This window comes from Monodon monoceros, unplaced genomic scaffold (assembly GCF_005190385.1).
Source record: "Monodon monoceros isolate NGI ecotype Baffin Bay Population unplaced genomic scaffold, NGI_Narwhal_1 Super_Scaffold_12, whole genome shotgun sequence".
Taxonomy (NCBI): domain Eukaryota; kingdom Metazoa; phylum Chordata; class Mammalia; order Artiodactyla; family Monodontidae; genus Monodon; species Monodon monoceros.
In genome coordinates, this window is record NW_021703768.1 from 124,587,823 (window position 1) to 124,601,535 (window position 13,713).

General features: G+C 37.5%; 1 protein-coding gene across 2 annotated transcripts in view; it reads right to left on the reverse strand.

Annotated features, from left to right (window-relative positions):
• The window catches only part of SPINK9 (serine peptidase inhibitor, Kazal type 9), a 23,368-nt gene extending 9,655 nt beyond the window's left edge, over nucleotides 1-13,713 (reverse strand). Inside the window, exons 1-5 of one of the 2 annotated variants that reach the window (XM_029218743.1) lie at nucleotides 13,669-13,713; nucleotides 6,463-6,561; nucleotides 4,494-4,607; nucleotides 3,371-3,549; nucleotides 1,199-1,332 (exon numbers count right to left, since the gene is read on the reverse strand). In XM_029218743.1, coding sequence (XP_029074576.1) covers nucleotides 1,199-1,214 — 16 coding nt within the window. In that variant the 5' untranslated portion in view covers nucleotides 1,215-1,332; nucleotides 3,371-3,549; nucleotides 4,494-4,607; nucleotides 6,463-6,561; nucleotides 13,669-13,713. Of the gene's footprint in view, nucleotides 1-1,198; nucleotides 1,333-3,370; nucleotides 3,550-4,493; nucleotides 4,608-6,462; nucleotides 6,562-13,668 lie in introns of those variants that run through there. The other variant, XR_003792839.1, reaches the window with a different exon arrangement.

Here is a 13,713-nt window from a genome sequence, read left to right on the forward strand (position 1 = left end):
AAAAAAAAAAAAAAAAAAAAAAAAAGGAAAAAAGAAACACTAAGTTGAAAATATAGATTCACCCCTATATTCATTCCAACATTATTTACAGTAACCAACATACAGAAGCAACTTAAGTGCCCAATCAATAGATGAATGTATAAAGAAGATGTGATAGTGATACACACACACACACACACACACACACCAGAGTATTATTTAGCTATAACAAAGAACAAAATCTTGCAATTTGCAGCAACATGGATGAACCTAGAGGGTATTATGCTAATTGAAATAATTCAGACAGAAAAAGACAAATACTATATGATTTCACTTATACGTACAATCTAAAAAACAAAAACAAATGAAACGAAACACAACTAAACAGAAACAGAGTCACAGATACAGAGAACAAACCAGTAGTTGTCAGATGTCAGAGGGGAGGGGGTTGGGGGCCGAAGAGAAATAGGGGAGAGAGATTAAGAGGTACAAACTTTCAGTTACAAAATAAATCAATCACAGCTATGAAATGTACAGTGTGGGGAATCCAGTCAATAATTATGCAATATCTTTGTGTGGTGACAGAAGACAATTAGATTTATCATGGTGATCATTTTGAAATGTACAGAAATATAGAATCACTATGTGTGTACCAGGAACCAACACAGTGTTGTAGGTCAATTATACTTCAAAAACAAACTCATGGAAAAAGAGATCAGATTTGTGGTTACCAAAGATGGGGGGTGAGGAGAGATGGAATTGTATGAAAGTAGTTGAAAGGTAAAAACTTCCAGTTATAAGATAAATAAGTACTAGGCTTGCAATGAACAACATGTTAAATATAATTAACACTGCTGAGCATTATATATGAAAGTTAAAAGAGTAAATCCTAAGAGTTCTCATCACAAGAAAAAATTTTTTTCTATTTCTCTAATTTTGTATCTGTATGGGATGATGGATGTTCACTAAACTTACTATAACTATTTCATGATATATGTAAGTCAAATCATTACGCTGTACATCTTAAACTTACACAGTGCTGTATGTCGATTATATCTCAATAAAACTGGAAGAGAAAAAAGAGGTATGCAGTAACAATTGTTGGTGAGGATGTGGAGGAAACGGAATTCTCATACATTACTGGTGGGAATGGTTAAGAAGATACAGCCACTTTGAAAAATACACTGATAGGTTCTGGAAGAGCGCAAGATAAACCTACCATACAAAGCATCCATTCTGCTCTTGGGTGTTTAACCAAGAAAAAATGAAAAGAAAAAAAGACTTGTATAGTAATGTTCATAGCACCATTTTTCTTAATAATCAAAAAGTGGCAACAATTCCAGTGTTCATAACCTAGTGAAAAAGTAAAACAAAACATGGTATATCAATACAAAATGGAATACTACTGAACATTAAAAAGTAATGAACTACTGATGTATACGCTACAGTGTGAATGAACCACAAAAACCTGTAAAATGAAAGAAGCAGATATAAAAACAACATACTGTTTCATTGTCTTTACAGAAAATGTCTAGAAAAGGTAAAACAAGAGAATACAATGTAGATGAGTAGTTGCCTTGGGTTGGGGGTAGGAAGAGGGCATGACCTCCAAAGGATGAGAGGCACATATTTGGGGGTGATGTAAACACTCTAAACTTTAATTGTGGTGATGGTTGCTTATCTCTCTCCCTCTCTCTCTCTCCCTCTCTCTATATATATTTCAATTATTACATCATGTCTAAAACTGATTAATTTTGGGCATGTAATTACAACAATAAACTGGTTTTTAAAAAGAATAAAATTTCAAGCTTTGTATTCAAACTCTCTTTACCAAAAGGTCAGGTTTAAAATACTGTAAGATTTCCTGTGTCTCATTTTCATTATATGTAAAATAGAGAGCTGATGTCTACCTAATGTGATTCTTAGAAGAACTGAGTTAGGTAACATGTAGAAAACTGTTTCACAGAGCTTTTGAGGAGAACAGTCATGCAAAAAGGAGGATTTCCATTCGTTAGTGGATAATAACTTTAATCGATAACATTTAAATTCCTAGATGATAAGTAAAAGCAGAGCTGATCATTGTTATCTTATTTCTCACATCTAAATAGGGCTTGACACATAGACCTTTATTTATGTGGAATTTAAAAAAAAAGAATACATAAATGAATACACATGTTCACTGAAGAACTTTTTCACAAAGTCCTCTGCAAAGAAAAAGTGCTGCAATTGGCCGAAAGCATTTTTATAATGTTGCTCTACAAATTAACATTCTAATGGATACTTTCCTTAAGAGGGATATTTGAGATTTTAAATGATTTAATAGCTCCCACACTGATTACTCTTTAGATGTAAAAGTATCTATTGATAAGAACAGCATGCCTAGCATAGCATATGTCATAGATTCCCAGTTGTCATTCAACAGTCAACCTACATTTCTGCCACTACATTCAAGGTCTGAATGATCCTTTGGGCACACAACTAAAGCCTGCTTCTTGTGGCTGGAAAACTGAGACTAATGGAGAGACATCTGACTTGGCCCTAATAAAGCAAGTCCTAAGTCAATAAAGGCCGTGTTGCCTCTCATCCCAGGAGCACCCACTTACCTCTCAACTGACTTGTGATCAAGAACGAAAAACATATAAATTTTTCCCAAACCTCATAAATCTTATATTATCTTTCTATACGTTCTGAAATTTATTCAATTATAGACATACCCGAGGTCTTAGAGTCAGTATTACCTAAGATTCATGATCATAATATTACCTGGGATGCTTGTTAGATTTCAATTTCCCATAAACCTCTCCTAGAAGTTCTGAATCTTTAGAACAGACAGAATCCAGTTATCTGTACTTTTTTTTTTTTTTTTTTTGGTGGTACGCGGACCTCTCACTGTTGCGGCCTCTCCAGTTGAGGAGCACAGGCTCCGGACGCGCAGGCTCAGCGGCCATGGCTCATGGGCCCAGCTGCTCCGCGGCATGTGGGATCTTCCCGAGCCGGGGCATGAACCTGTGTCCCCTGCATCGGCAGGCGGACTCTCAACCACTGTGCCACCAGGGAAGCCCTGTACTTTTTATAAATACCCAAGTAATCTAATATTTGGTCATATTTGGAAAATATCTTTTTGGCTATAGGTATCAAAAATTGTTTATGTCTTAACCCATTACCCAACGAAATAAACAAGGGGCATGTTAAAAAAAAAATGTAACACCATTTAACATTTCATGGAGCAAAATATTTAGGGTTTTAAATTGCACTAGGTTTTACATTATCAAACATATAACTAAGATACTAATTTTTCAAACTGTCATTGAAGAACTGAACATAGAGAGTAAAAATGCTGAAATGAAAGGATCTTAAAGTTAGAAAGAACTTGGAATATACTACATTCCACCTTGTATTCTACAGGGTTCACGTGGTCCTCTAAGAATGGAAGACCCTGGCTCTGCAACTCTAATTGTCTGTAGAATCCACTGCAAAATGGGATCACAGTAGAAGTTGTAGGAATGTGTTGCTCCAGGAAAAAGTCAGCATTCACTATAATGAGCAATAGCAAATTTGCCACCACTTTTTCTGTAGAAAGAATCAGACAGAAAGTGAAAAAAAATTATTAAAAGAACACATAAAATTAAACACTGTGGCAGTACACAAAATGTTTCTAAATGAGGAGATCTGAACTATGGGACATTACAGAAAGGCTGTGCTCTACTTCCAGAAGGAGCTGGACCCTGCCTGCTCCCCTGCCTTATACATGTCCTCTCCCTACTGTGGGGCTGTTTGATCCTTCCTACCTGCTCAGTCCTGACTCAGTCTTTGGACTAGACCTAAGAAAGGAAGGCATTAGGCATTGTGTTAATCCAGATTTTCCAAGAGGCAGAAACAATTTTGGGAGTAAGTGGGCAAAGATTTTATGAGGAACACATGTGTAACAAAATGGGGGAGTGCTGCAGAAAAGGCTGGCAAAGCTTTAGACCACAAACTCCTTCCGAGTGGAGGAGAGGGGGGTGTGAGTTTGGGTGGAGGTGTCCTAGACTGCTCTGCACTCTCAGGAAGGTTTCAAAGGCCATGATGATTTCAGGAGACAAAGTTGACAATCACATGATTTCAGTGTGTAATCATGAGTCTGTTCTTTGCTCAATTATGCTCCCTGTGGCTGGAGGTCTGCAAGGCTGATTCTCATGACTTCAGTGAGATCTTCTGTTGAGCATCAGAGCTTTGGAATAACATCATCTTGGCCACTAGTCAGCCATTAGTAGTTCATAATCAATTAAATTAAGCTAAGTTAACTAGTTCTTTCATTTGCAAAACATCCAGCATGGTTATAGTGATAGTTTAATACTACTTTCAGAAGTAAGAATTTTAAGACATGGTAGAAGTGTGTCTCCTTGGCTTTTAGAGAAATATTATAGTTATTTTCTGTGTATGTTGTGCCTACATTATCAGCAAATGAGTTTTCTTATCATTTCATGATTTTTTTATTACTTTGGAAGAGTAAATATTCACTATTGTGTTCTTACTTGAGTGCACCACAAAAAAAAACATTTATTGCAATAAGTGTGGCCATTGGTTGCAAAGACTGGATGATATTCTTTTGTGCATGTTTTCACACCACTGTATGGACCACATTCTACCTGTCAAATATAGAGAGATAATATACATTAGACAATGAATATTTGAATACAATCTTCTTAAATCTTAATATGAAATGCCATACATCCAGAAAAGGATAAATACAATATATGTTTAGGTTTAAAGAGAAAACTTTATGGAGTCACATCCAGTAAATTAGAAACTAATATCAGTATTTTTATAGAAATAGTGTATTAACAAAAAGGCCATGCAAGTGGCTGAGTATATTTTTATACTGTAACCAATTTCCCACCCCCACCCATGACCTTCCCCTCCTAGGTGATATTTTTCTTATCACTCTCTCACTCACACAAACACACACACACACACACACAAGTAAGTCACCAAACTGAGTTTCTACCTCCCTCTAGAATTTCACTACATATCAATACATATATATTTTCACTATAATTATATATTTCATAGTTTTGGGTATCTTGGTAATTTTCACAAATAAATGATACAATATGTATTCTTATATGCCTTTCTTTTTATACTCCCTTATGACCTTTATTTATACTGATGTTCAGAGCTGTAATTTATTTTCACCCTTAAGTAATATTCCACTATTTGGCCATATAGAAATCATCACTGTCTATTCTCCTACACACTGGTAATTGGGCTGGTGCTTTTTTCCCTTTCATTTTGTTAGGATGAATAATTCTACTCTAAACATACTTCTATAGCTCTCAGTTTTGTGTGGAGCAAGTAACTACCCATGATAGGAAATTTAAGGTAATAGGATAAATACGCTATCACCTTGTATAGACACTGCTAAATGGTTTTGTATTACTTGCTAGATTCTATTTCTTAACCTTGATGTAATAATAATACATACACACTTTTACTTTTTGAAGGAGTGTTTTTTACATTCTGTTTGATCAATTTTGCTGTGATTTTAGAAACTGAAAATGGTTAAAAATTTACTTTTCAACTTCCAAATGAACCAGCAGTAACTTACCCAATGCTTATAACTTGATGTTTTTGTAAGAGCAGTTTCTGCAACCACAGAACAGTTTAAAAAAATAAGAAGCCCACACACACATTGGCAGTAGAAATCTATGTAAGTGGCCAATTCAAGGAACTACAACTAATGAGATAAGAATTTTGTAGTAGTAACAAAAACATAAATTCTCAAATATATACAAATCTTAGAAAAAAATAATCCCCCAATTATTCTAGCTTTGTGAAAAATGGTATTATGTATTATATTTTTTAGTAACTCCTAATACACTGCTTGAAGATACCAATTTTTTAAAGCTCTGTAAAAGAGACATTTCATTGTGATGAAGACAATGCCCTGGGTGAAGTCACTTAAATGTGAAGAAATTCTGCTCAATATCAGGGTATTATTCAATACCCATATAACAGCTCCTTTTTTTCCCCAAATTTTATGGGCCACCTTGAACTTTAAGGAAGATAACTGGTCAACAGAGGTATGAACGAGTTCTTTCTTAACACAATGCCTTAATTTCGGAGACTCAGAGCTGATAACTAAAACTTTAGATTTACAAGGAATACCAGATCTAGAAGAGCTCATTCTTTCCCCACATTTTGTAATTACAACCATAGAATCTGGGCCCCAAAAGGAAAAATAATTTAGTTAAACGAAGAGATAAGGTCTACTGCCCATTCTAATGCACCACTCTGTTTTAACTTTTCTAATATGGGAAATGAGAAGAAGCAATTCAATGATGAAACATTTAAAAGGAATTTATAGTAAACCCTGTGTCACTTTACCAATTTAAGAATTACGAATCAATGAAACCACCACTACATTCCTACGTTACAGCAAAATGCTTCCTGCATTTCTAGGATATATGAAGTGTTCTCCCCAAGACTGAAAAATTTACTCACCAGAATAAAGAGTAACGGCCAAGATGATGAAAATCACTTTGATCCATGATGAGGTGAGAGGCATTTTATCGAATCTGTCAGAGAAACTCCTCAGGATGTCTGAAACAATGGCACAGAGATACATGGCCCATTTCCAACAGACAGGTAAATGAAATCTAGACAAACTTAGAAAGTGTTTTACTTGTAGAGGAACTACTCCAACTCCCTAGATCCCAAGTTAAGGTGGACTGTCCCATCTGTTGCTCCCCCAACCCTACAATTCAGCAAGAAATATCACGACATCAGAAGACTGCCCTAAAGTGTGAGAGAAAACCCATGAAAAGTGCTCTGTGAATAGGTGAGAAGAAGCTGATTATTCTCCCCAATCTTTGAGTCAACCCACAAGGAGCCTGGCTGCACTTCGAGTAAACATGCACATTTGAATCTCTGTGTGTTCTTCTGACAAATAGCAATAGGTATTTCTGGAATGATAAATCTGGAGCAATACAGCAGTGTTCCAGGGCTACTTCCCTAGGTTCCCCACTTGACCTGCCTGACTGAGAGATCAAGAGTGAAGCAACAGTGGCTAACTAATTCACCTTTCCTTCTTGACCATCCATCTCCACTCTTACTGACTTGTGAGTGAGGAGATTGGTGGGGTAATACAGAGCACTCAGGGCAGATAAGAGGCAGAGATATTCCGTGTCTCACCTGGGGGGTATTCAGTAGGTCAGGAGTGATGCCTCACAGATATCTTGCAATACATGTTTCCTCAGCAGGGGGCTTGGGACAGTTTGATCTGATGAACCCAGAAGTATGAGGAGGAAAGAAGGAAATACCTGCAGTTATAGATTTTACAGTAAGAAGGTATGTGGGGAAAAAAGAAATGTGAAAACTTTCCAAGCATGTGAGTTGGAAAGGAACAAGAGAATCAAGCAGGAAAAAAGAAGAGTTTGGAAATGTCAATTCAACTGGGGTCTAAACTCTTAGAACTTTAAAGAAAAATCACCATTTGCTAAAGTATCTCTTATACAAACTACCTGTTAAAGAAAGAATAAAACTTGATGAAAGTGCTGGGGAGAAAAAAAATTTTTTTTTCTCTACCCTCCTAAGTTCTTCTGGTTGGTCTAAGAATTAAATTGACATAAGAGACATTCACAGGAGAAAATCAAATTTAATTATTTAAATACGGCGAATCCAAACATGAGAAATCCCAAAGACAGGCAAAATGATACACACATGCGCGCTAGGTTCCTCCCTGTCTACCACACCCAGTTTATATTATACTCTAGGTATCTCTGGTGATAGCTCCCTTCCTGGAACAGGTCCTCTATCTACATTCTTTAGGCAGTTAGGTCAAAGGTTCTTCCTGAGTCTTTTCTTTCTTAAAAACAATCAACCCAAAATAATCCTCATGCCAAAGAGATCCATTTAGGGGTGGCAAATTTTCCTTCCCTTCAAAAGCAAATCTATTAGAGGTCAAGTTAATGTTGTTCAATAAATTTTCATTCTAATGAATACATAAAGAATAGACACCTGAGATATTAAATTATATTTATAATTTATTTACAAATTATAAAGGGTGTTATATTTATCACCCTTCCATTCCCCAAAATATTTATGGAGTCATTACCATGAACCTGACATGGTAATTATGGTATACTCTTATTTTCAAATATTAATTGTACATTTCATTAGAAAAAAAATTTTAAATGAGCATTGGGCTTTCCAGTTAAGCATAATTCTCACTGGCTTAGAGGTGGACAGGAATGGACCACCATCTGTCATCTACCCCAAAATGGAAGACTTAACTTGTGGATGGCAGCCCAGATCTATCCATCTACCTTGGAACCATCACATGGAAACAAATAAAATCGTAAATAAGGGTGCTATAGTCTTTTACGTTTGTTGTATTAGTTTAGCCTATATCCTAACAACTTCAACCAACAACTTCAACCAACCTTCTGTACAGAGTTGCATTTCTTTGTATGTTAAGCACATGCATTATGTCAGTCTCAGTCTAATGATGGAGATGCTAACGGCTAGGAATGTGTGAGGCCTGGAATACTTGTGGCAGCCCCATTTCCCCAGTGAGTCAATGCTGTGGCTGGAATGGCCCTTGTGGTTCTTACTATGATTGCAGGACACAATTCGGGAATGCAAAGTGGATCATATTGTCTGTTTTTCCAGTTATGCTCCAGACATAGGCCATGTGTAATTTTATGTGCTCTCCAAATTAATCTGTATTTTGGGGGTTGGGGGTGAAGATGTGTGAGGAGATCTGATTTACCCAGGTGTCATTTTCGAATAGGGATCAGGAAATCTTCTTAATCTTAATGTTAGTGTTTTTCTGCCCGGCAAAACTAAAATTATGCTAGTAAACAAAGGATCACTTAGGCTCTTGAGAACAAGGGAAAAGGAGCCCCAGGGATGCAACAGGTAATAGTAGCCAAAGGGCTCTGAATCTTTAGCAGATAAAACTCTCCTCAGTTGGAGGGTGCAGGCAGTTTTCTTTTCGCATGTTAATTTAACTTCTAAAGTGCTTCTAAAGGCACTGAAAAAGTGGACACTAGTGCTAAACATATTTAAAGACCTTCTAACTTACCTCACCCTTCTGTATACTCTTTTTCTTGTAATCCATACTTGAATTCAGCCTCCATCTCCTGCCCCAGAAGACACAAGTCCCCAACATACTTTTTGTCTATTATCAGGTGTACATGTTTCATGGATGTTCATGAACAAACAGATTTCAGTTACACAAAATAAAATGTTACATTTCTTCACATTCAAGTTTTACCATAAATAATAACCGCATAATATAAGCAATGAAGAGCCAGTGGAAGACTTGAGTAGGGCAACTACATCAGATTTGTGTCTCAGAAATAGCATTCTTGAAACTCCTAAATATTGAGAGAATGGATAGATTTCCCTAGAAGTCACAAAGAAGGCATATCACATTCATATATGAAAAGACTATATTAGAGAGGGCTCACTGACACGTCTGAGCTGTGGCTGCTCTGAGAATTTTTGCTATTCAGTGTACCAAGGTTCTGCATTACCTTTTCAATTTTTATTTTAAATTTGCCAGAAAGTGATATGGGAAATTCCTTCACTTAAGAAGAAGGACAAAGAGGAAGACCGGCTGCAACCCCATGAAATTATTGATAATAAAACTAACTTGGAAAAGTTAAAAAATGTATACAAATATGAATTTATACAACAACTAAGTGGAGAAGCTGGCATTAAAACTCAGTTCTACAGCCCCATCCATTAGCAGACAGGGTGCCTAAAGCCATACTGGGCTCACAGCCACCTCTAAACACACACCCTTGCCATGGCCCTGCCCAACAGAGGAACAAGACCCAGTTCTACCCACCAATGGGCAGGTACCAGTCCCTCTCACCAAGAAGCCTGCACAAGCCTCAGGACCAACCTCACCCACCAGAGGGCACAGACTAGAAGCAAGGGGAGCTATGATCCTACAGCCAGCAGAAAGTAGACCACAAACACAGAAAGGCAGACAAAATGAGAGGGCAGAGAAATATGTTCCAGAAGAAGGAGCAAGTAAAAACCCACAGGAACAACTAAATGAAGTAGAGATAGGCAACCTACCTGAAAAAGACTTCAGAGTAATGATAGTAAAGATGATCCAAGATCTCAGAAAAAGAATGGAAGCACAGACTGAGAAGTTATAAGATATGCTTAACAAAGAGCTAGAAGATTTAAAGAACAAATAAATAGAGGTGAACAATAACTGGATTGAAAAATACACTAGAAGGAATCAATAGCTGAGGCAGAAGAACAAATAAGTGAGCTGGAAGACAATGGCTGAACTCGCTGCCACAGAACAGAATAAAGAAAAAAGAATGACAAGAAATGAGGACAGTCTCAGAGGCCCTCGGGGGCAACATTAAAAGCACCAACATTTGCATCATAGGGGTCCCAGAAGGAGGAGAGAGAGAGATAGGGCCTGAGAAAATATTGTAAGAGATTAAGGGCGAAAACTTCTGTAACATGAGAAAGGAAAACACTCATTCAAGTCCAGGAAGCACAGAAAGTCCCACACAAGATAAACCCAAGGAGGAACACACTGAGATACACATTAATCAAACTGACAAAAATCAAAGACAAAGAAAAAGTATTAAAAGCAACAAGGGAAAAGCAACAAATAACATACAAGGGAATCCTCATAAGGTTATCAGCTGATTCTTTTAGCAGAAACTCTGCAGGACAGAAGGGAGTAGCATGATATATTTAAAGTGATGAAAGGGAAAAACCTACAACCAAGAGTACTCTACTCAGCAAGGCTCTCATTCAGATTCAACAGAGAAGTCAAAAGTTTAACAAGCAAAAGCTAAGAAAATTCAGCACCACCACACCAGCTTTACAAGAAGTCTTAAAGGAACTTCTCTAGGCAGAAAAGAAAAAGCCACAACTAGAATCAAGAAAATTATGAATGGAAAAGCTCACCAGCAAAGGCAAACATAAAGTAAAGGTAGGAAATCATCCACACACAAATATGATATCAAAACCAGCAATCATGAGAAGAGAGTACTAATACATGATATAGGAAATGCACTGGAAATTAAGAGACCAGCAACTTAAAACAATCTTGTACATATATAGACTGCTGTATCAAAACTTCATGAGAACCACAAAACCAAAATTTGCAGCAGAAACACAAAAAAGAGAAAGCAATCCAGGGGACTTCTCTGGTGGTCCAGTGGTAAAGAATCTGCCTTCCACTGCACGGGATGTGAGTTCGATTCCTGGTCGGGGAACTAGGTTCCAACACGCCATGGGGCAGCTGTGCCCAGGCACCTCAACTAGAGAGCCTGTGGGCACCAAACTACAGAGCCCACGTGCTCTGGAGCCCATGTGCTGCAAATACAGAACCCATGTGCTCTGCAGCCTGAACGCCACAACTAGAGAAGAGAAAAAACCCGCATGTCACAAGTAGACAAAAGCCCACATGCCACAAGATCCTGCATGCCTCAACAAAGATCCCATGTGCTGCAACTAAAATCTGACGTACCCAAAAAATATTAAAACTAACTAACTAAATATATATTTAAAAAAAGCAATCCAAACACAACACTAAAGATAGACATCAAATCACAAGAGAAGAGAACAAAAGAGGAAGGGAAGATAAAAGACCTTCAAAAACAAATCCAGGGGGTTTCCCTGGTGGCGCAGTGGTTGAGAGTCCACCTGCCGATGCAGGGGATGTGGGTTTGTGCCCCGGTCCAGGAAGATCCCACATGCCGCAGAGTGGCTGGGCCTGTGAGCCATGGCTGCTGAGCCTGCGTGTCCGGAGCCTGTGCTCTGCAACGGGAGAGGCCACAATGGTGAGAGGCTCACGTACTGCAAAAAAAAAAACAAAAACAAAAACAAAAACAAATCCAGGGACCTCCCTGGTGGTACAGTGGGTAAGACTCTGCGCTCCCAGTGCAGGGTGCCTGGGTTTGATCCCTGGTCAGGGAACTAGATCCCGCAAGCATGCCACAACTAAGAGTTCACATTGCTGCAACTAAGAGTCTGCATGCCGCAACTAAGAAGCCCACATGCTGCAACTAAAAAGCACGCATGCCACAACCAAGAGTCTGCATGCTGCGATTTAAGACTCTGGATGTCGCAACTAAGAAGGCTGCATGCTGCAACTAAACAAAAGATCCCATATGCTGCAAGAAAGATCCCGTGTGCTGCAACTAAGACCTGGCACAGACAAAATAAATAAATAAATCTTTTAAAAAATCCAAAACAATTAACAAAATGGCAAAGAACATACATATCGATAATTACCTTAAATGTAAATGGATTAAATGCTCCAACCAAAATACATAGACTGGCTGAATGGATACAAAAACAAGACTCTTATATATGCTGACTACAAGAGACCCACCTCAGATCTAGGGACACATACAGACTGAAAGGGAGGGGATGGAAAAAGGCATTCCATGGAAATGGAAATCAAAAGAAAGCTGGAGTAGCAATACTCATATCAGAGAAAATAGACTTTAAAATAAAGAATGTTACAAGAGACAAAGAAGGACACTACATAATGATCAAGGGATCAATCCAAAAAGAAGATATAACAATTGTAAATATATATGAACCCACATAGGAGCACCTCAATATATAAGGCAAATGCTAACAGCCATAAAAGGAAAAATTGACAGCAGCACAATAATAGTGGGGGACTTGAACACCCCACTTTCATCAATGGACAGATCATCCAGACAGAAGATCAATAAGGTAAAACAGGCCTTAAATGACACATTAGATCAGATGGACTTAATTGATATTTATAGAGCATTCCATCTGAAAGCAAGAGAATACACTTTCTTCTGAAGTGCACATGGAATATTCTCCAGGATAGATCACATCTTGGGCCACAAATCAAGCCTTGGTAAATTCAAGAAACTGAAATCATATGAAGCATATTTTCCAACCACAACGCTATGAAAATAGAAATAAATTACAGGAAAAAAGAAACTGTAAAATACACAAACACATAGAGGTTAAACAATATGCTACTAAACAACCAATGGATCATGGAAGAAATCAAAAAATATCTAGTGATAAATGACAACAGAAACACAACAGTCCAAAACCTGTGGGATGCAGCAAAAACAGTTCTAAGAGAGAAGTTTATAGTGATACAAGCTTACCTCAGGAAACAAGCAATATCTCTAATAAACAACCTAACCTTATACCTAAAGCAACGAGAGAAAGAAGAACAAACAAATCCCAAAGTTAAGTAAAAGGAAAGAAATCATACAGATCAGAGCAGAAATTTAAAAAAAAAGAAACAGAGGAAAACAACAGAAAAGATCAATGAAGCTAAAAGCTGGTTCTTTGAGAAGATAAACAAAATTGATAAACCCTTAGCCAGACTCATCAAGAAAAAAAGGGAGAGGACTCAAATCAATAAAATTAGAAATGACAAAGGAGAAGTTACAACTGACACCACAGATATACAAAGGATCATAAGAGACTACTACAAACAACTACATGCCAATAACATGGACAACCTAGAAGAAATGGACAAATTCTTAGATACAACCTTCCAAGACTGCACCAGTAAGAAACAGAAAATATGAACAGAGCAATCACAAGTAATAAAATTTAAACAGTGATTTAAAAACTTCCAACAAACAGAAGTCCAGGACCAGATGGCTTCACAGGCAAATTCTATCAAACATTTAGAGAAGAGTTAACACCTACCCTTCTGAAACTCTTCCAAAAAGTTGGAGAGGAAGGAACACTCCC